Source organism: Acomys russatus, chromosome 10 (genome assembly GCF_903995435.1).
Source record: "Acomys russatus chromosome 10, mAcoRus1.1, whole genome shotgun sequence".
NCBI classification, from domain to species: Eukaryota; Metazoa; Chordata; class Mammalia; order Rodentia; family Muridae; genus Acomys; species Acomys russatus.
Genome location: NC_067146.1, coordinates 640,694 through 663,558, shown reverse-complemented (window position 1 = coordinate 663,558; position 22,865 = coordinate 640,694). Strand labels below are relative to the sequence as shown.

General features: G+C 49.1%; 2 protein-coding genes across 4 annotated transcripts in view; one reads left to right on the top strand and one right to left on the bottom strand.

Annotated features, from left to right (window-relative positions):
- The window catches only part of Fam131b (family with sequence similarity 131 member B), a 34,793-nt gene extending 20,134 nt beyond the window's left edge, over positions 1–14,659 (bottom strand). For both annotated transcript variants that reach the window (XM_051151629.1, XM_051151630.1), the window contains exon 1: positions 14,334–14,659. The gene's annotated coding sequence lies outside the window, so the exon portion shown is untranslated. The remainder of the gene's footprint in view (positions 1–14,333) is intronic.
- Positions 13,760–22,812, top strand: Zyx (zyxin). Of its 2 annotated transcripts, XM_051151621.1 has the most exons (9): positions 13,760–14,186; positions 14,658–14,860; positions 15,016–15,108; positions 15,210–15,740; positions 20,149–20,269; positions 20,392–20,561; positions 20,669–20,847; positions 21,621–21,741; positions 22,187–22,811. In XM_051151621.1, exons 1-9 carry the CDS (start codon positions 13,979–13,981, stop codon positions 22,289–22,291), a joined length of 1,731 nt encoding a protein of 576 aa, XP_051007578.1. In that variant the 5' UTR covers positions 13,760–13,978; the 3' UTR covers positions 22,292–22,811. The 2 variants fall into 2 exon arrangements, with proteins under 2 accessions (XP_051007578.1, XP_051007580.1); XM_051151623.1 differs by lacking the exon at positions 15,016–15,108 and having other exon boundaries at positions 22,187–22,812.
- The last annotated feature ends 53 nt before the right edge of the window (positions 22,813–22,865 follow it).

Here is a 22,865-nt window from a genome sequence, read left to right as displayed (position 1 = left end):
AGGGCCCTCCTTCCCCACCGTCTGACCTCAGCCTATCAGGTCTCTTCAGGATAGTGTGCATTGTCTTCCTCTGTGTGCCTACAAGGCCACCTTGCAAAGGGGCAGTGATCAAATCATGGGCACTCGAGATCTTGTCAGAGGCAGTGTCTGCTCTGCTCTCCTCCATTGGCTAAGTCTAAACAAGAGGGTCTAGGTTCCCTGCTTGCAATGTCCTTGGTTGGTCTATCATTTTGTGCAGGCCCTTCTGGGTCCAGATCCACTAGGCTTGATGGTCTCCTTGTAGAGCTCCTGACCCCTCCAGATGCTTCCCTCCCCCAACTCTTCCATGCAACACTCAGAACTTCACCCTGAGTCCGGCTTCAAGTCCAAGTATTAGTCCCAACCTTCCACTGGGTGGAGTCTCTCAGAGGACATCTATGTTGGGCTAATATGCACTTATAAGTGAGAATATACCATGCGTGTCTTTCTGGGTCTGGGTTACCTCACTCAGAAAATTTTCTTGGTTTTGATAGCTGAATAGTTTTCCATTGTTTAAATATACCACAATTTCAGCTGGGCAGTGGTGGCACACGCCTTTAATCCAGCACTTGGGAGGCAGAGGCAGGTGGATCGCTCTGAGTTCGAGGCCAGCCTGGTCTACAAAGCGAGTCCAGGATAGTCAAGGCTACACAGAGAAACCCTGTCTCAAAAAACCAAAAAAAAAAAAAAAAAAAAAAAAAAAGAAAAAAAAAGAAAAGAAAAGTACCACAATTTCTTTATCCAGTTGAGGGCTCATCTAGGTTGTTTCCAGGGTCTGGCTGTTATGAATAATGCTACAATGAACATAGCTGGGCAAATGTCCTTGTTGTATGGTAGAGCATCTTTTGGGTATATGCCCAGGAATGGTATAGCTGGGTCTTCAGGCAGCACTATTGCCAGTTTTCTGAAAAAGAGCCAGATTGACTTCTAAAGTGGTTGTACATGTTTTCACTCCCACCAGCAATAAAGGAGTGTTCCCATGTCTCCACATCTTGGATATATATCTTGGCTCACTTGATGGTTGCAACCAGATCTGGACTTTTAACTTTTGAATGATGCTGAAACTATTAATACATTGGGGCTTTTTTAAGTTTTGGGCTTTTGGTTTTTCGAGACAGGGTTTCTCTGTGTAATAGCCCTGTCTGTCCTTGAACTCTCTTTATAGAACAGACTGGCCTCAAGCTCACAGAGATCCACCTACCTCTGCCTCCCAAGTGCTGGGATTAAAAGCATGTGCTACCACGCCCAGCTACATTGGGGAACTTTAAAGTGGGATTGGACGTATTCTGCATTTTGAGATGGCCATGAACCTGTGGGGACAGGAATAAATGCTATGGCTTGAAAATAAAATGCTCCCACAGGCTCATATGTTTGAATATTTGGTCCCTAGTTAGAGGAAGTATTTGGAGTAGCTGGTTATTTTGAAGGCACCAGGGCCCACTTGGAGGACATGGGTTAGCAGGGGTGGGCTCTGAGCATTCTAGCCCAAGCCCCATTTCTGAATCTAGCCCTTTCTGCTTCCTGGTTGGTACCATAAAACAAGTAGCCATTAAGCATCCCTGCTGCTCCAGACTAAGCCCTTTGCATGCCTTCCTCACCAAGATGGGCTCTTACCAACTGAGTCAAAAATAAATCTTCCCTTTCCTTTCTTCTGTCAGGCAGTATGTCACAGCAATGTAAAAGGAATACAGCTGACGAATATCGTGCTTTTGTTTTGTTTTGTTTTGCTCTAGTTTGAATTGTTTTTGACGGGTGTATTTGCTAGGATGTTGCAGTAGAGCTATTTCCTGTGGGTGTGGCATTACTTATCAGCTAGCATGAAGTGTATGATAATAACCCACAGAATATCTTGACCACAAGATAAACACAATGACACAGTGACAGCTAGGTCTATGGTGATGGTTACATCTCCTCACAGGAGGAATGGAGTAAGAGCAGTCACAAAGGCCCTTCCTGAGATTCTGATTACCTCTCTCTCCTGTTCTCTAGAAGTGGTCTTGAAGGAGGAGTGCTAGAGTATATAGTTTGGAAGTTTGAACTCTGGGGACCAACTTTTTGCAAGATATCACCTATGCCAGGGTTGGGATTTTAGGTGATACAAGCTACCTTTGAGTTACCTATGTTCTGATAAGCAATACCTCCCTCATGTTCCTGTTAGTAACCCACTATAAATTCATTGGTTTACTAAGATGCACATAGATGGGTTATTTTTCCTTGTTAGTGCCTATCTAGGGTGATCTTTATGTGTACCTAGGAAAAATCCTATGATATAAGATTGCTGGCATGTTCTACCATGCATAGCTTTGTAGCAGAACATACTAGATAAAAGAAATATCAAGTTAAGGCTCCAAGGTAGGGGTGTATCTTGCATATGTTTTTTGGAATGGAATGAGTAGATGAGGTCAAGAAATATGTCCGGCAGACACATGGGGAGGGGTGGGGCTCGGGAAGACCTTTCAGTTAGTTTGATTTCCTCAGTGAAAACCAGAATCAAGGCTATCTGTTGTGTATGAGGCTTCTGAACAATAATTAAGTTAAAGATGCGGTCTAGAAGAAGTCTTCCTGGAGACTGGGAAAGTAAATGGACAAAGAAATTGGGAGGCTTATGAGGAAGCATAATTAATTGCCAAGGGATACTTGAAGTTCATTGTCCTGAATTTTCAAATGGGACTAGCCAGATGTTCTATATATTTTCTCCAACCCTGTTGAAATGCATGGGTTCAGGCATGGTGGTAGAGTGGGTGCAGGCATGGTGGTAGAGTGGGTGCAGGCATGGTGGTAGAGTGGGTGCAGGCATGGTGGTAGAGTGGGTGCAGGCATGGTGGTAGAGTGGGTGCAGGCATGGTGGTAGAGTGGGTGCAGGCATGGTAGTAGAGTGGGTGCAGGCATGGTGGTAGAGAGGAGTTTAATCTAGGATTGGGTTTAGCAAGTACCGAAGAGAAAGAGAGAGAGACATGAAGAGTCCTGGGAACAGATTCAAGAGTGACTTTACAGTTGAGGGAATTTAAACTGACACAGAAGCATGGCAACGGAAAACAGAATCATGGGTCTTGGAGTCCAAGAGTTGTCTGAGCTAAACTAAAAGATGAGGAGGGGCTAGAAGGTAAAAGAGACTGATTGGAGGGAGAGAAGTTTACAAATTCAGAGTGAAGCAGTGACACAAGGTTTATTTGGAACTGTTCTGTGGAATGGTGGCCACTCACAATGCATCAATAATGAACACCCACATAAAATGAGACTTGTCTCAATTGATGTGCTATAGAGGAGAGGATCACAAGACCCCTTTCCTAACTGAGGAGCTTTTGGCAGGTGATGGCTACAGAGAGGGAGCTGACTCAGTTCTCTTTAGCACTGTGGCGTATGGTGGGTTGCCCACAAGCCAGAGGATGGTGCTATACTCTTTCACATATAGGCAGTATTGACTGTACTCAGTGGGTTATAAAAGGGAGGAGGAAAAGGAAGAGAAAGAAGAGGAAGAGGAAAAAGTGGCACGTAGCTTGAGGTTGTGGGTGTGGGTGTCCAGGAAGAGTTCAAAAGGGGATGTGAAAATTGGGTATGATCTAAATATTCATATTCATAAATGTCATTATCAAAGAACATATAATATTTTTTAAAAGATGTACTATGGTGTAAAATACACAGAGCATTCTCATGAATTAGCATTAAGAAAAAATATTTCACTAAAAATTTTAAAATGTCAGCTGTACACTGAAGTGGTAGGAGTGTAACCATGCTGGTTTAAGAAAGTATATTATGGGGCTGGGAAGGTGACTCAGCTGCTAAGAGCACTGGCTGCTCTTCCAAAGGATCTGGGTTTGATTCATCATACACAAAAGCAGTTCATGACATCGGTAACTCAAGTTCCAGGGACTGTCACACCTTCTTCTGGCTTCCTCAGGCACCAGGCACATAAGTGGTACACAACGTATATGAAGGTGAGATGGCAAACACTACCGCCAAACTAAAAAAAAAAAATTTTTTTTAAGTCTTGAAAGTATATTGTTAAAAGTTTTTTAAAAAGTTTTTCAAAATCTATGGTTGTTGTTCACATTTTATTTCTATTATAATTTGTGAATGAAGTTGTACTTTTGGGTAAAGCTATAAAAGGAACAAAGCCAGTGAAGAGTCACCTACAAGGATATTAAAATGACTGAAAACTTCATGGTAGAGTCATTTTGTTTGTTTGTTGGTTTTTTTGTTTTTGTTTTGTTTTTGTAGAGTCGTTCTGGAATGACTGACAGTGAACTAGAACATAGCAGTCCTCTAGAAATGAGGGTGTGTGGTCCAGGATGATAAAGGATTGTACAAGTACATGCAGTAAGTAGTTCACAGTTTGATGACATGATGTTCAAATCTGGGAGACATTAGGGAGGAACAAAGGGGAACTGTCTAGACATGGCAGTGAGGATGCAAAGAGACATTTGTTCCATGGCACAAAGTGCTCATAGCACAAAGGCTGTGTTGGAAAGACATTGCTGCTACTTGACAGGGCTACTGAGGATGTTTGTCCCCGGCAGACACAGCTTAGAGCAGGAACTTTTTTGCTGAGAATGGCCTGTGAGTTCCAGATCCATCTGGAAGATTCAGTTGAGCCAGAAAGTAAGATGTAAGGTGAGTTGAGGATCTAAGGCTTCTCAGTGGACTGATATACATGGTATTAGAGAGCTTAATAAGATGCACTGTGGTGTTTTCCAGGCAGAGAACAGAGGGAAGGTTGTGAGTGCAGGAACGTAGAGAGGAGAGAGCATCCTTTATTCTCTTCTGCTGGAGGACATGGGAAATGGGGGTCATACTTGAGTCTGAGAGAGGGGCTCTCTGCTCTTCTATTTAGTGAACAAAGGATGGTGTCCCTCCAGGCCCACTATCCTAAGCGCTCTCAACTTCTCATGCAATGTTTGCAGTATTGCTTAAATGGTATAAACAAGTGTCAATGCTTTCAATGCTATATGCTAAAGGCTAGGCTGCCAGCTGGTTGTGCTATCCTGAGATGGTGAGACCTTTAGGAGGTATGGTCTGGTGAATGAAAACTAGTTATAGAGATCTGTCCTCAAAGTGAGTACTGGCTCCTCCTTTCTTCTAAGCTGGTAAGAGGTAAGCCTTTCTGCCAATATCCCCTCACAGGCACAGGGTTACCGGGCCTGGTGACCATAAGTTGGAACCATTTAAGTATATGTGACTGGCAGGTCATCTCCTTAGCCAAGAATATCTTCAAATCACTATGCAGAGGCAGATAACTTATAAATTTGAAACTTGAATATAGTTCTATGTTCTGGATGAGGGTAGAGCACTATCCTCTGTGCACTGGCTTAGTCTGAGCAGGCCCAGAATGAAACAGCTCATATTTACAGAGCCATGACCCTGAAGGGAAAACCATAGCATGTAAAAGCCATGAAGCCAGAAGTTGAGCCAGGCCCATAATGTCTTCCTCACCCCTTCCCCACACTCAATCCAACTCTAGTTTCTGCCAGAACTTAAGGTCCCTAAACTCTAAACCATCTCTTTGGTTCATCTGCACATCTCTCTTTTGGCCCCTCCTGTTCCACCACAGCCTTTTGATGATACACACTGTCTTCGTTAGGGTTTTATTTCTGTGAAGAGACATGTTGACCATACAACTTATAAAGAAAAACATTCAATTGTGGTTGGCTTACAGTTTCAGAGGATTAATCCATTATCATCATGGTGGGAAGCACGGCATGGTGCAGGCAAGGAGCTGAGAGTTCTATATCTTGATCCGCAGACAGCAGGAACTCTTCAGTTTCAGAGACCTCAAAGCCCACCTCCACAGGGACACGCTTCCTCCAGCAAGGCCACACCTACTTCTACAAGGCCACACCTCTTAACCATGCCACTCCTATGAGCCAAACCTTCAAATGTAGGAGTCTGTGGGGCCATACCACCACACACATGTTCTTGCTGTTATTACCACACTGTCCTACAGTGGCATTTATGACATTGTGAACTCTTGTCATGCCATTCCATGGAATCTAAAACGGTGCCATTGCTCCACGTTGTTCTTAAGATAAAGGCACAGGTCTTCTTCAAGCTCTGTAGTCCTCCCATCCCATGCAGCCCTCCTTCAGCCTGCACTGCCTCTCCTTCTCTCCTTGTCAGATGTCCTATGTGGCTTGCCTGTCTGGGGTCCTAACACGGACCCTAGCTGTCACAGATTTGCGGTAGTTGCTCCTCCCAGTTAACATGCCTATCTTCTGATTTCGTATTGGGCATCCTTTTCTTGGGGCCCAGGTAATAGTGCCCCAATTCTATGGTCTTTTAAGTCTCTGGAACAGCTGCATTTTGCTTTTTATTTGATGAATATTCTCCCTGGTACATCTCCTAAGGGTACAAATTGTCTTTGAGGGTTGGGAGCACATCTGCTTTCACTGAATATTATACTAGGCCTGATGTTAAACAAAAGGGCTGAGAGGCAACTTTGTTCATATTATATGCCACCACAGAATGTCCTGCATGGACAAAATTGTTGAATCAACAAATGAATAAGTCAAGATGTCATGAAGATCTTGAAGCTTTTACTAACTAGTGGATTGACTGTTTACTATGGCATCTAGTGGTTCTGAAACTCCGTGTCAGTCCACAGTAAATGCATATAAGGCCCTAGATTTGTGTCAGGCTCTGTGTTGGGCTTCTACTGTGCCACCTCCAGCAACTCAGCTGGAACTAGAAGGTTCTGCGGGCAGCATAAGAGTCATAGCTCATATGTAAAAGACCTGCAGCCTGAGAGAGTTGAAGATCTCAGCATCTCCTCTTCTGGGTAAATTCCTTTTCCCTTTCTGACACAGCAGCCATTTGCCATGTAGCTCTCACCGCGGGGTGTTGAGGTAAATAGCAACCAACCAGGGGGCATAAGCAAGCTCTGCTGGTTAATTCATGAGCAGCCACTTCCTGTGTCACATCTGCCTCTTGGGTGGGCTTCTGATGTTCAGCCCACATTACTGAAAGGAAGTGTTAGTGGGAAGCCATTCCATGGATGCACTTGTCATCTCCATAAAATTGTCTGTCCATAGTCAACCTCGACTCCCTTAAATGTTTACTCCCTGTAATGGATTCGCTATTTTCAGTGACAAATGCTGCAGCTTCTAGGCCAGGCTCTCTGGTTCTGGCTTCCTCTGGGTGCGGAAGACGGAAACAGCAGATGCCCCACTACCGGTAGCCTCTGTGCCAGCAATCTGCCTGAGATGCTGTGGGTGCCCTGGGCCTCTTTCCTGTCTGCCCTTCACAGTTCCTGTGATTGCTGACTCTTTGCCATTTGACCATCTGCCTTGCCTGGCCCCCACATTTGTGCACTGATGCTTGCAGTGCTTTTGGGTGCCCATCTGGTCCAGCACTAAGGGTGGTGGTCTCCTGCCTGCCACTGCTCCTCTGCCCTCTGTAGACTTGGCTCTGTTGATCCTTTCCCTGATACTTCAGACCTGATGGGATCACAATAGATCACAGCTGAGAAGGCCACCCGGCTATTTTTTTTTTAATGTCTCCTCACTAAGAAAACACTATCGAATGAGTAGATGATTTTAAAAACCAAAAAACAACCTAACTTTATCTTTCCCCAGGAGAGCAAGAACTAGGGTGCCTAAAATATGGAAGTTCTTTGAAAATGTGAGTTGACCTGACGTTGGGGAAGGGGAAGAGAAAGTGCATATAAGAGGAGGCTATGACATTGGCCATCTGGGCTGGCCAGGAAGAACAGAAGCCCAGTGCCATTGTCACTGTCTGCTCTGCTCTTCTATTGGTGGTGTTGCCGCTGGGCATAGTAGGAAGCTGCTTGGCTGGGGCCTTGCCCACAAAGCTCCACCTCCATCTCATCGCCACTGCCATTACCATTCTCAAGTCCAAGAGTCATTTGTAGTGACAAAAAAACAAAAAACAAAACAAAAAACAAAAAACAGTGCCAGTGGAACCAGGGGAACAACACGTTTGGCTGCAAGTGGGAAACGGTAAATCACATGCATGCAGCACTCAGTGCCAGGAGAACACTCCGCAAGAGCGATGGGTTTCCCGCCTCTCCTCTCTTTTATTTCTTGGATTGTAAAAGCAATCCCTATACATGGGAAAACACAGCTGGAGAAAAGCCTCTTGCTGTCCCTGTTTCTTTCTGGTTTTGTTTTTGTTTATGGAGACAGGGTTTCTCTGGGTAACCTTAGTTATCCTTGGATTTATTCTATAGACCAGGCTGGCCTTGAACTCACAGAGATCCACCTGCCTCTGCCTCCCAGAGTGCTGGGTTTATAGGTGTGCGCCACCACACCTGGTGATAAACACGCTCTTTACTAGTTTATATGTTCCTATTTATTTACCACCTCCAGTCGAACCACCTCCAATCTTACTTACATCCTCATATTTCATATCTCCTCTTATACTCCAGCCTGACCCTTCACAGACTTTTCAATTTTGCCTCCATGGGACCTCACTATTCTTTTTTTTCCATCCTAGTACACCAGCAGATTCTGTCTGTCCATCTGTGCACATGTGCATCAGTAAGTCATTTACAATTCCATTGTATGTCTGTCTGTCCATCTGTGCACATGTGCATCAGTAAGTCATTTACAATTCCATTGTATGTCTGTCTGTCCATCTGTGCACATGTGCATCAGTCATTTACAATTCCACTGTATGGCATCACTTGGAATTGTTAGCATCAGTTAGCTTTTGGGACAAAAATCAGAGAAACCCTGTCTCAAAAAAAACAAAAAACAAACAAACAAAAAACAAGAAAAGAAAGAAAGAAAAAGAAAAAGAGCTCATATATCTTTTGCTTTCTATTGCTGTGATAAAGACCATGACCAAAAGCAACTTGGTGGAGGGAAGGGAGGGTTTATTTGGATTTTACATCCCAGATCAAGTCCATCATTGTTGTTGTTGTTGTTGCTGTTGTTTATTACACATGTATAAGACAAACTACATACAGCAGGGAGAACCATGTGACAATCATGAGAATGAGTTCTATATATGTTACATTCATAGTGACTTGGCCATCTGCACTCGTCTCGTTTGAAGCAAGTGTTTTTCCTGTTTTGTTGGGTCTAAATTTCCGAATGAGATTCAAAATCTATCCTATCTCAACTCTAATAGCTTAACTTCTCTATCTGGATCTAACATGATCTTGTCCCCTAACCAGCTAACCTTGGTTATAAAACTATACTATCTTGTCTTCAATGCCCCTCAGAGACTTGAGAAGGAATAAAACTTAAATTACTGAGTGAACCAGCAGTGTGGGTTAGCAGCTTCCAAAATGCATAAATTCACTTAAGACAGTTTACTGCCTGACCAGTCACCCAAAACACTTTTTGGCATTGGAGCCTCATCTTCAGCTTTTGGGCCCAATATCTCTGCCAGTGGGGCTTTTTGTTTGTTTGTTTATTTGTTTTTTGTTTTGTTTTGTTTTGTTTTGTTTTAGACAAGGCTTCTCTGCATAGCCTTGCTGGTTCTTGACTCTTTGTAGACTAGTCTGGCTTCGAACTCACAGCAACCCATCTGCTCCTGCCTCTCTAGTGAGTGCTGAAATTAAAGGCATGGTGTTGCACCACCACACTGGGCTTCAAAGTCCATCATTGAAAGAAGCCAGGCCATTCAAGAAATGGAGGAAGGAACTGAGGCAAAGATCATAGAAGAACACTGCTTATTGGCTTGCTCCTCATGGCTATCTTGGCCTTCTTTCACACACACCCCAGCACCACCTGTCCAAGAATGACACTGCCCCTAGTGATCTGGGCCCTCCCACAGCAATTGTAAATCAAGACAATGCCTCACAAATTCGCCTAGAGACAATCTAATGGAGGCATTTTTCTCATTTGATGTTTCCTTTTCCAAGTTGACTTTAGCTGTCAAAGCTAGCCAAAGCTGTAAAAAACAAAAAACACTAGCCAATATACTATGTTACAAAAAAAAGTAGGTAGCTTAGGAGGTAAGAATCCAGTACCTAGTTAGCTTTAGTTTCTCAACTGCCAAATAATATATTTATATGTACCCTTATAGATTTAGTGTGAATATTAAGTGGGAGTAATATACTCCCTCAGCTTAGAATTCTATAAAACCAACACTGTATTCTCTCACCCTGGGTGTGTGTGTGTGTGTGTGTGCCTTTGCGCTTGCATGCTCTTACATGTGCACATGCTCCATTGTGAGCCTGTGCATGGATGTTCACATGTATGCATCCATGCATGCATGTGCAGCTAGGTATGCTGCTGGAGATGAAGCTCAAGGTATGCTGCGTGCTAGGCAGGAACTGTACCATTGAGCTGCACCTGTCCTGAATGTGAGCAATTATTGAAGTCATTGTTGATGTGTGCTGTGCTGGTGCTTAAGGTGGTGCATCATATCATTACTCCTTTGTCTGCCTGCAGCCAGCATATAGAAGAAATCTGATAGGATCTTTGCTTTGGAATTCTTTCTTGGATAACTATGTTGTTTCTTCCATGAATTCTTTGAATGCCATACTTCGTACTGTATACCTTTGGGGAAAAATACTTTCTCATACTTGGTGAATATAAAGCTTTGGAGGTGTGTATGGATATTGTAGTAGCCAAGGTCAGTGGCCATTTTATTGCTTCCTCTCCCTGGTCTGGTGTATGCTTGAAGTAGAGACTACATTGACTGATTTTCTACACATCATTCATACCAACTAAGAACTTCAAACAGAATTTATTGCTTAGAAAAAAACACCAAGAATTATTAGGATCATTTCTGCTTGCTGTCTGCATTTTAATAGCATTGACTGTAACCTCCACCTTAGACATCCTGGGCCAATCATTCAGACACATTGGGAAATTCTGTTTTGCTTCTAATTTGTCTTTAGAATAGCTGGCTTACTAGCATAACTGCCTTCTGAGAGGCTTCATCCAGCAGCTGATGGAAACGGATGCAGAGACTCACAGCTAAACAATGGGCTCAGCTCTGGGAGTTTTGTGGAAGAGTGGTGGGAAGGATAGAGGGAGCCAGAAGAGTCAAAGACACCAAGAAGACCTACAAAGTAAACTAACTTGGGCTCATGGGCATTCATAGAAACTGAACCACCAACCAAAAAGCTTGCATGAGCCAAATCTAGAAACACATATGTAGCAGATGTGCAGCATGGTCACCATGTGGGTCCCCCTGACAACAGGAGTAGGGGCTGTCTCTGACTCTGTTGCCTGTCTTTAGATCTCTTTCCCCTAGCTGGGTTACCTTGACTGGCCTAGGTGGAAGAAAGTGTTCAGTCCAGCTGTGACCTGAAGTGCTAGGGTGGGTTGGTACCCCTTAGGGTACCCCTTCTCTGAGAAGAAGGAGAAGGGGGAAAAAGGAGGGTGTAAATTCAGGACTGAGAGGAAAGGAGGGTGGTGGCTGGGATGAGGCTATAAACTGATTAAATAAGTAAAATTAAAAAGAAGGAGGAGGAGGAAGGTTGGTTTTAAACTCTTAATTTAAAACAGGCATGGTGGCACATGCCTGTAATCCCAGCAGGATTACAGGAGGCAGAGGCTGTGGGTTTGAGGCCAGCCTGGTCTACAAAGCCAGTCCCAAACAGCCAAGGCTAGAAAGAAAAACCCTGTGGAGGGGTGTGGGGTGGGGTGGGGTGGGAATCTTAGCTCTAATATTCTGCATCCTGAATGCTCTTAGTTGTCTGTGAAACTGAATCTGCCTACACACTCCTATTCTTGATTTATAAATAGGTTCTGCTGCCAACAATTACACATACTCTATTTTTCGATATTCCCTAAGGAGGCTTTCAGAGGGTAGGTGGCTTTTACTCTTACAAAGGTATTGGAAACTCTCCATTTCCCCACATGGGCATATTTGGAAGGAAGGTGATGACTCTTGGTCTGAAAAGCTCAAGAAAACAGTCTCCAACACGCAGAGTAAATCCAGTATCAAATTTCTAACAGATCTTCATAGGGGCAGGCCTAGGACTAGCTTGAGCATGTTAAAGTGTGTGCACCTGCGCACTTGGTGTCATACATGGCCACACATGCAATGCGAAACAGTGGTGGTGGGAGCATTAAGATGACAGACGAAAGAGAGACTAGCAGGGCATGGGAAGATGACGAATATATAGTCATAGATATGGTTAAAGACTCGGGGTTGAAAGATGGAAAGGGCGCTGAATGTACCGAGACACAGTAGACCTGCCTGGCAAACTAGAAGGGAGCGTGTGAGGGAACGCTGCCTAGGGTAACTGGCTGGGAATTTCCGTCTTCGCCTGCCTGGAACTTGTATGGGGGGTAATACTGAGAACGATACAGAATTTTCCAGAATGGCATGTTATTTATTTCTTCAAATAAAGCAGCAGATATTTATTAAACACCATCCCTTTTACAGATGGAGGCAATGAAATCGAAAGAAAGAAGAAATTCGTCCGTTGGGTTTGAAACTGGGCCCCTTGACCACACTCTGTACTCCATCTTTGCCAAGGGGGCTAATTAACTCTGACCTGAATGCATCCTTGAGGGCATCTCTTCAGGTTAACGCCCCCATTTTCTCATCCTAAATTCATGGGATTAGTGCTCATGCTGCCAAAGCATCGCTCAGAGTTCCTGGACCTTAGGCGCCGAGAGCTGGAAACTCAGAAGGCACTGAGGGTTAGGAGTGCCTCAATCAGGGATTACAAGGTAAACCATAGAAAGCGCCTGAGGGAGGATATTGGACTAGAGACCTAAACGCATAACTCTTATAATTTTGACGGAGTGAATGTGCCAGAAGTTTCTGTGTGTAATTTTACAAAAAAGAGCGAAGGGAAGGGAAGGAAGGAGAGTAAGAAAGTCAGACACTAGCTCCTCAGATCTTTCTTGTAGCCCCAGGCACCGTCTCAGGCCGAGGAATCCGGTTGGACCAGTGGGGGACTCCACTGAGCTTTGTCCCAGGAGCCGCTGACACCCCCAAGGTTCCTGAGGGACCAGGGAAGGTTTCCTTAAGAACCCTCAAGGACTAGTCCCCACAGGCTATTTCGGTCTTTCTAGGTTGTTAGTCCCAGAGTGGCCTCACCCAAACTCCGTTCCTGGGCTCAAAGCACTGGACTCTGCCCCTGGGGCAATAGATTTGCAGGCGGGTCTAGGGCTAGGCGAATTCCTAGAAGCCCTAAGAAGCTGCCTAGCTCGGGAAGTTAGCATTCCCCCCTCGCCCCCCGCCCAAGAGCGCTTAGGCTTTTGCTCACACACCAGTGGGCTACACAAGGCCCGGCTGAGAGCCCGAGGCCAGCAGGCTAAAGGTCCCCTCACCATCCCCACCCAGCCAGGAGCAGGCTCCCATCCCAGTCCTGCGTTCCCACACTGACCACAGGACACGCGGGACTTGAAGCTGGAGCTGCTGGGGGTGGCGGAGGTCAGTCAATAGCACGCAGGACCCGGGAGTGGGACAGAGCTGCTTCGAGACCTCTGGGATACTCGCTGGCCAGCTCAGCTAGGAGTGGGGACGGTGAGTCAGACCTCCAGCACCCGCGGGTCGGGAGGGAGGTGGGGGTAGGTGGCAGGTCAGGAAATGACATCAGAGGCCTGTGATGGGGAAAGGGTGGTCTGTGCCTGGCGGGGGCGGTGGTGAGTAGGGAGGCCGCGGGCGGACCTTAACGGAGTCTGGAGCGGGGGGCAAGACCCGGGCCCCTTCCTGGGGGAGTTTCCTGCCCCGTCCGCCCTCCCTGGCCTCTCCCCGCCCCCTCTCCGGGCCGCTCCTTGTATGGTCTAGGCGCCGCTCTTTCCCCGCCCCCTCCCTCCCTTCCCTTGCGCGTTGTCCCTCCCCGCTTGGCTAGAAGCTGCTCCGGACTGGGACGCAGAGTCCGAGGACTCGGCGCCTAAGCGGTCGTTGGAGACGCGGTGCTTACGCTCCTGGCCCGGTGAGGCGCGGGGAGCAGCTCCGCCGCCCGGGAAGGGGACACGGGGAGGAGCGGGTGGGGTCACCAAGAGGAGCTTGGACCAAGGGGTGTCAGCTTGGCACCGCGCTGCGTAACCTGACGACCCACCCCCAGCAGCCCGGCCTGGCCATGGCGGCCCCCCGCCCGCCTCCCGCGATCTCCGTCTCCGTCTCGGCCCCTGCATTTTACGCTCCGCAGAAGAAGTTCGCCCCGGTTGTGGCCCCGAAGCCCAAAGTGAATCCTTTCCGGCCTGGGGACAGCGAGCCTCTTCTGGCAGCCGGGGCCCAACGAGCACAAATGGGCCGGGTGGGCGAGATCCCCCCGCCGCCCCCGGAAGGTATGCAGCTGGGCTTAGGGGCTCCCCATCCTTCTCGGGAGCCAGGTGGGGGGTCGGTGGTTTGGGGAAATTTGGGGGTTTCTGGAAAAGCTGTTGCGGAGGGGGCTGGGCGCTGGTGGCTCTCCTGTCCTGAGCAGATGTTCTTACCTCATCTTGGAGCTCCTGGCCTGGAGCCAGGACCCTTGGGACTATTCCAAGTCTCCCGCCTTGGGGGTGGGAGGCGGGAATGTGGGCCAGGAATCTTCCCCTCTGGATCCGTTCTCTGAAGTGTAACGGGAGCTGCATGGTTCCTCAGCCTAGCCCCGGCCTCTCACGACCTGCTTCTCCCAGGGCGTTCTGAGCCCCTCGTGATAGTTCGCACACACTCTTGGGGGTGCAGAAAAGAGTTCTTGGACTAGAGGGTTAGAATTGTTCGCTGGGGAGAGGAGGAAAGAAGGTCGGTACTGACAGTTCTCTCTACTTCCTACCCAGATTTTCCTTTGCCCCCTCCTCCCCTTATTGGGGAGGGGGACGACTCGGAAGGTGCCCTGGGAGGTGCCTTCCCACCTCCACCTCCCCCGATGATCGAGGAGCCATTCCCCCCTGCTCCTCTGGAGGAGGACATCTTTCCCTCACCTCCACCCCCCCTGGAGGAGGAGGGAGGGCCTGAGGCCTCCACCCATCTCCCACCACAGGTAGGGAGGGAGGCCTTGGAGGGGAGCTTTGGGGGAGGTGGGATGGGGGATACCACCATGGACCTGTGAGGAGTCTTTTAATCTGCCCCCACCCCCCATGGGATTGGGATGACAAGGGAAGACTGGGATGGGTGCTCTGACCCCTGACCCTCCAGCCTAGGGAGAAAGTGAGCAGTATTGACCTGGAGATCGACTCTCTGTCCTCACTGCTGGATGATATGACCAAGAACGATCCGTTCAAAGCCCGGGTAAGGAAGGGTCAGGACAGTAGGAAATGCTGAGGAGGGGATACAAGGAAGGAGTGACAGCCTCCTCTAAGTGCATCCCCCCCCTCTGCTTCACCTTGCAGGTGTCGTCTGGATATGTACCCCCACCAGTTGCCACTCCATTTGTTCCCAAGCCTAGTACCAAGCCTGTCCCTGGGGGCACAGCACCCTTACCTCCTTGGAAGGCTCCTTCTAGCTCCCAGCCGCCACCTCAGCCACAGGCCAAGCCTCAGGTCCATCCCTTTGTCCAGCCTCAGGCCAAGCCCCAGGTCCAGCCTGTTGTCCAGCCTCAGGCCAAGCCCCTGGTCCAGCCACAGCCTGTGTCTTTTGCTAATACACAGCCCCGAGGTCCTCTTTCTCAGGCCTCAACTCCAGCACCTAAGTTTGCTCCAGTGGCTCCTAAATTTACTCCTGTGGCTTCCAAGTTCAGCCCTGGGGCTCCCAGTGGACCTGGGTCACAGCCCACTCAAAAATCTGTGCCTCTGGAAGCTTCTTCTTCTGTGGGCATGGGGTCCCCTCAACCTCCTAGCTTCACCTATGCTCAGCAGAAGGAAAAGCCCCTAATTCAAGAGAAGCAGCACCCAGTGCCTCCACCAGCTCAAAACCAAAACCAGGTGAGGAAGCCACAGGGGGAGGCCAGGGACTGGATGGGGTAGGACCGAAGAATAAAGGGCAAGTGGGGTGAGGGTAGGGTGGAGAACTAGAGGAGCCAGAGTGGGTGTGGCAGTGGGGGAAGTTGGGGGCGGTTATCTTGCAGAGCAGAGAGAAAGTTCTCCTGGAGGAAGTTTGGTACTACTAGCTGGGGCCTGGGTCAGCTGGGAAAACAGCTGGGCCTTACAGTGACAAGGATACAGCTTTCCTTGTGCCTCTGCCCCAGAAAGTTAAAGGGAAGAATGAGGTCACTAGCCTAACATTACCTTTCCCCTCCTCACCCCCCGACTCTTGTCTTTGACTTAATGCCTAGGCTTCCCCTGCCTTTTCTGAGCACTCTCAGGGCCCGAGGGCCCATCTAGAGATACAAATATAGTCCTTACCAGTAAACACACGCTGGGCCAGCATCAGCTGAGTGCCAGGCACTGTGCACTGTGATCTGGAGGCTGGGACACAGACCAGAGAGATCACCCAAACAGGTTCAGCCTTCTGAAGTCATGGGTCTGGAGAGAATTTCGGGCCTGTCTGTCTTACAAGCTACTAGTCAAGTTGGGTGAACTTTGAACCTTTTTTTCTTCTTCTTCTTCTTCTTCTTCTTCTTCTTCTTCTTCTTCTTCTCCTCCTCCTCCTCCTCCTCCTCCTCCTCCTCCTCCTCCTCCTCTTCCTCCTCCTTCTCCTTCTCCTTCTCCTTCTCCTTCTTCTGTCGTTGAAATAACTACCCACCCCAACACAGTGGTAAAGAGCAAGTGAGCTTTTCTTCTTCGTCTAGCACCTAAATGCTCAAAATAGAAATAGAGAGTGGAGCTGTTGCCTGTTAGTTCGGAGGAAGAGATCTTCTGAGTTGAAGGGACCTGGTGGTCATCCAACTGATAACTGTAAATGCCTGTATATACTCAAACACAGTGTAGGAAGAAGGGTCGCCAAGTGCCTGTAGGTCAGAATCTGTGAGTTACAAGGATGTCAAACTAGGAGCCAAGATGGGAACTGTTGGGTGAGCTTGCTCTGCCTTCAAGTATGTAAGGACTTGAGAATCCATGGGGATAGCATTTGGGTAGGAAGAGCGTGCACAAAAGAGTCAAGGGTCCAAACACAGGAGGGCTGCTTGGAGGACAGAAAGCACAGGTTCCTATGGGATGAACTTTGAGCTGTACTTGAGATTGACATTGACGGGGACAGATGTACTAGGGAAAGAAACCTCCAAGAGGGAGCATGTGCATAGTGGAGGATCACTGATGGTTTCTCAAGAGTGTGTGGTTTGGCCAGGACGACTGGTGAAAGTAAAACTTTTTGGAAGCTTTCTACAAAGTTTTTCCAGCCGAGATCCATATTGGAGGTAGAGAGATCTGTGACACTGGTGAGTTCACTCCTGGGCCACAGTCGTATTAGTTGCTGTGAGAAATAAGACCCATGGATGAGAGCGCTTCCAAAAGAACAGCCCATGGGAGGAGGCAACTGAGAAGCAGCTGGGATCGGAGCACACAGATGCCCAGGAAGGCTCAGTGGCTGGGAGTGCAGGGGAGTAACAGTATTACAGACAAAATAGAGAAGTGCAGAAGGGGAAATGGTTTGAACAGGAAGAGGAGGGGTCCAGATGTCAGCCTGTTGAGCAACAGGCTTCAGGGACACTCACTTTCAGCTGGACTGTAGTTCAGGGGCAGGCCTCAAGCCAGAGGTGTGCACACAGCCGTGCATACCACAAGGTAGCTGACAAATCTTCCAAGAACTCCATAGCCGGAAGTTACGAGCCTCAGAACCTTGAGTCACGCAAAGAGGATGGAGGAAGGTCCTAGAATGGGATTCGTAGATCTGGATGGAATGACCTTGGGGTTCTTCATTGTAGGCTTAGGGAGTAGGGGGTCAGATAAGCCGAGATTTGACTCTGGGACTTCGTAGATGGCCTTGAGAGTTCATGCCCTGTGGTGGTGGCAAAGTTGAGTGAACAGTTGGCAAAAACATGGAAATGAGTAGGGTAGCCTAAGCTCAGAGTTTGGCAGTGAGGCTGAGGCTGGTATGTAGGTCACAGCACATGGGAAGTTGAGGCAGGAGGATTGTTAAGAGTTCAAATCAGACTACAGTCAGTCTCTCTCTCTCTCTCTCTCTCTCTCTCTCTCTCTCTCTCTTCTCTGTGTGTGTGTGTATGTGTGTGTGCATGTGCATGCTTGCCTGTGTACGTGTGTGGGTGTGTTAGGAGTTTAAAGTTAGGGGAGGAGAGTCCAGGTACAAATTTCAACCAGGAGGCAGAAGCCTTTGAGGAAGAGACTAGACATCCCTGAGAGCGGTAGCTGACTATTAATGTTATTTTTATGAAGCTGTGTTTGTTTCTTAGCTTCTCTCTTACCCTACTACCCAGAGGCACTGGAGGGAGCAAGGACAGGGTGACACACACTGATTGGAGAGAAAGAACGATGAGGGAACTTAGACTGGCTTGCTGCCAGGCATTTAAGGGGTGAGGTCATCAGTGAGTGTGAGGGAGGGGGCAAAGCTGCTGGGGGCTCAGAGAGATGGAAAAGGTTTGAAACAGCTGCTGTGGGGAAGGGCAACTGGAATTCTGGCAGAGCCAAATACCAGACAGAGACGATGGGGCTGGAGGGTGTGGCAGGTGCTGCAGTGTTTTGGGAGCTCTGCAGTGTTCAGCCGTCTCTCCGCCTACTTTCTGCAGTGTGGAGGCAGAAACAGGAAACAGGCGGTGTGGTGTGGCCCAGGGTTAAAGATTGGGCCGGATAGCCTAGGGTGGTAGAAGAGGCCTTTGTTGAAAGAGCTAGTGACGTAGCCAGTCTAGGGACTTGGTTGACAAGGCACAAGGGCTGGTCCTAGGGTGCTGGAAAGGAGAGGTGGGGATAGTTGGGAAGGATCCTGGGACCAAAGAGCTGATAAACCATAGGCCCAGGATGTCCTGAGGTGGTAAATAGGGAGGAAGAATATCTTGAAGCCGTGGGCGTTGACCACTGATATTGCTGCTGGCTGGCCGAGAAGGCATCCGCCGATAATGTCCTGCAGGAAGGACATGGGCACCCACAGGGCAGTGTGCGGTTGAATAGTTTATCCTTCCAGAGATGGGAACAGCCATTTATAGTAGCATTTACTAGAGAGCAAGGATGAACTGAGTCTGTTTCCCTGTCCTCAGAGGACAGAGCAGGGAACTTGGAAGAGGGCTAAGGTGAAGCTTGCACTCACTAGTTAAGAATAGGAGAGTGGGGCTGGAGAGATGGCTCAGAGGTTACGCGCACCTTCCAAAGGTCCCGAGTTCAAGTCCCAGCAACCACATGGGTGGCTTGTGATCATCTGTAACGAGATCTGGCGGGCAGGCGCACATGCGGGCAGGATACTGTATAAATAATAAATAAACCTTATTTATATATTTAAAAAAAGAATAGGAGACTGCAGGAGTCAGTCTTAGGGAAAGTGGCTCTGGTCTGGGGGAAATGAGACTTTTATGCCTTCCTTGGGAAGGCACAGCATGGCAGGTAGAGCTCTGAGTACAGTTCTGGGGCTGGAGGTTAAGAGGAGAGTGGTGGAGGAGGACATAGTGAAGTGCTCCAGGGGATGGAGGGATGGAGGCATCAGCAGGTGATGGGGGGCGGGGCGTGTCTCAGTAACCTGAGTGCACTTAACCCTCCCCTCCCCCAATAGACTAGACTCACCAGACACACTGGTGCAGGTCAGATAACCCCTCTGCAAGTTCTCTTTTCTGAAGTGCTTTGTCCCTACCCAAGGGCATCCTCTCCTCCCTATGATCTTTAGCCCTCAAGGTCCGCTGCATAGGAAGAATGTACTGACATAGGGCCTGGCCTATGGATCTCCCCTGGAGACTTATGAGGAAGGACTGGGATGAGGTAGACTACAACACCTTCATTCAGCCCCTCACTTAGGACAGGACCCAGCTGTCTGTCTGGAGAGCGGAGGGCTCCCTCCCAAAGCTTTTGAGTGTTTAACCTATGCTTCTTCCTGCCTGTGTTGCAACTTCATGCTGACAGGGGCTACTCAGGAGCAGGCAGGACTGGTAGGTGTGTGTGTGTGTGTGAGTGTGCGCACACAGTGTGGCACTTGTGGGGGGTGGGGTGGGGGTCCGTCTGAGCATGCTCTGTGAAGCCGGTGTGTGGCCTGGTGTGCCTGGTGCTTCCATGCTCTGAGCTGCCGTGTTCGTAGTTTCCATTGCTTAGTTGTTCTGGCTGACTGAGTGCCTGGAGGTGGAAGGGTTTGAACTATATGGGTGAAGATGTCCCACTGTACAAGATGTAGACTGAAGTCAGTCATGCCCTTCTATCGATATGTTTGGTGCTAGGGGTCAGGGAAGGGAGGGTCGAGAGGAGGTTGAAGAGTGCAACCATCAAAGGGCAGGAGGTGTAAGCTTATGGCACATTGGGGTTTTAGGTGCGTTCTCCTGGAGGCCCAGGACCTTTGACCTTGAAGGAGGTGGAGGAGTTGGAGCAGCTGACCCAGCAGCTGATGCAGGACATGGAGAACCCTCAGAGGCAGAGCGTGGCTGTGAATGGTGAGTCCACCACCCTCCTTTCCGGAACACCTCCCCTCTTGGCGTGTTGGCTGGGTGTGGACTTGAAAGAGCTCTTGGTGAGCTTCTGTCCTCGTTGAGGTGACATGGTTTGATCTTCCCAGAGGCCTGCGGCCAATGCAAGCAGCCGCTGGCCCGTGCACAGCCTGCAGTCCGGGCGCTGGGACAGCTGTTCCATGTCACCTGCTTCACTTGCCACCAGTGTCAGCAGCAGCTCCAGGGACAACAGTTCTACAGCCTGGAGGGGGCACCGTATTGTGAGGGCTGCTACACCGTAAGTCGGTGTTGGGGGCCCCTGGCTGGGGTGGGGCTGCATGGGTTTTGGAGGATACTTGGGGGTACTCTGGTTTCCCCTCACGACCTGCTCTGATGGTCTGCCAGGACACTCTGGAGAAGTGCTACACCTGTGGGCAGCCCATCACTGACCGCATGCTGAGGGCCACCGGCAAGGCCTTTCATCCCCAGTGCTTCACGTGTGTGGTCTGCGCCTGCCCCCTGGAGGGCACCTCGTTCATTGTGGACCAGGCCAATCGGCCCCACTGCGTCCCTGACTATCACAAGTGAGGACCCTGTCATGCCTCTTTGTTCTGTCCATGTTTTACCTGGTAACCAGGCTGCCACCTGCCTCTCCAGGTCAGCCACAGGCTGTAGATCTTGCTTGCTGGCCACAGTTGTGGCCTCAGGCTGTTCCCACCTCTTAGCCTTGGCTTCCTTGGGCTTCCTGGGGTGTGTGTGCCTTGTGTTCAGCAGTTGGTTCTAGAGTGGCTGTGTTCTCATTGCAGGCTGGGCTCTCTAAATTTCTTTGGAGCTCAGCCGTTTGGAGTACCAGCTTCTTTCTGGAACTATAATAGTCCTAGGCTGGCTGGCAGCACACCAACCTGGAACTACAGGATGGAGAAATTGAACTTTGTTGCACCTTGGACAGTATGGATCGGGGATATATGTATATATCCCCTGCTTTCTATGGGGTCAGGCTGGGGTTGTGCACATGCAGCGGGAGGTGTCTGGGGTCCCTCTTTGGGGTTCCTGGCAAACTGCAGTATGGGTGGGGCAAGGGTGTGAGAGCCAACACCTGTGATAGGTGTGGGAGATGGAGCATTGTGTGAGTGGAGAGGCAGGAAATTCTTCTTGATAAGGGCTTGCTGTGTGTGTGCTCGCACGCCACTTGGCCCCTTGACCTTTCTCATGAACTTGCTCCACCCAGTTCTGTGGAATAAGGTGTTCCCTGTGGCCACCCAACCTGTTCCTCTTTACCCTGTGCCCTCCTAGGGGGCTAAGAGCCTGAGGTGTCTAGATCCGCTGAGCCCTCTGGACTTGCTTTCTGACCCTTTAGGCAATACGCTCCGAGGTGCTCTGTCTGCTCAGAGCCCATCTTGCCAGAGCCTGGCCGGGATGAGACAGTGCGAGTAGTCGCCCTGGATAAGAACTTTCATATGAAGTGTTACAAGTGTGAGGTCAGTTGGCCCGTCTTATCTTGCAGAGGTCACTTTGAGCCCTGGAGAAATAGATGGACTTCCCAATGGGAGGGAAGAGTCATGGGTTTGCTTGTTTGTGTGCATGCGTGTGCGCATGTGCAGTCATGTGCACTGCCATGGGCGTGTCCGGGGTTATAGTAGTGAGAAACAGTCAGAATAAAGTTGGAATAGGATGGGATAGGCCCCAGATCTGTAGTGGGGTGGAAGCAGGGAGGTCCTTGGAGAATGTCTATTCCCACCTCTCCTGCAGGAGAGACCTGGTAAGGAGCAGGGAGGGTACTATGGTCGGGAAGACATGCAAGGCCAGGACATCAGCCCCAAGCCCATGAAACGCTTGTTTCCTACTTGAGGTGCAGCTGTAGTGCAGTCAGGCGAAGCAGGAACCTTCCTGGGCAGCGGCTTTCATACCCTTCCTCCTTTCCAGGACTGTGGGAAGACCCTGTCTATTGAGGCAGATGACAACGGCTGTTTCCCCCTGGATGGCCATGTCCTTTGCCGGAAGTGCCACACCGCTAGAGCCCAGACCTGAGTTGAGGATGGGCCTCCTTCCAGACCACAGGTGTCCATCCCCCACCGTGGACCACCCACACTGAGACCAATCCTTGCCTCCACCCTCCTGCATTCCAAACCCCTCCCCAATGTCTCAAGTGCCCTGACCCAGGGCCTCAGCATAGCCTAGAAGTGCTGAGGCCCCGTCCTGGTGCTGAGGCCCAGCCCTGGGCTCCAACCTTTGCCTCTCCTGCAGGGATTTCCCATCATCCTGAGGTCCCCAACCCAAGGGTCACATTTAGTGCTGCTGCTTTCACTGCTGCACCAATGCCCTTGGCTGGCCTGAGCCACCTATGCAATGTGCTTGCTGAGGGTAGAAGCTCTCACCCTCCAGGAGCCTGGCTCCAGCAGCGTGGACACCCACCTTGCCCTGTGCTGCTAGGTTGTGGCCACAGCTAAGATGATAAAACCTCATTTTTCCAGAATTCCTGGCAGTACTTGATTTCTTTGAATAATAGCTCCTGGGGTGGAAATAGAGGGACTAGGCAGGGGGAAAAAAAAGGCCAAGGATAGGAATGAAAACTCAACTCCTGTTTATTTACAAAAATAGATAA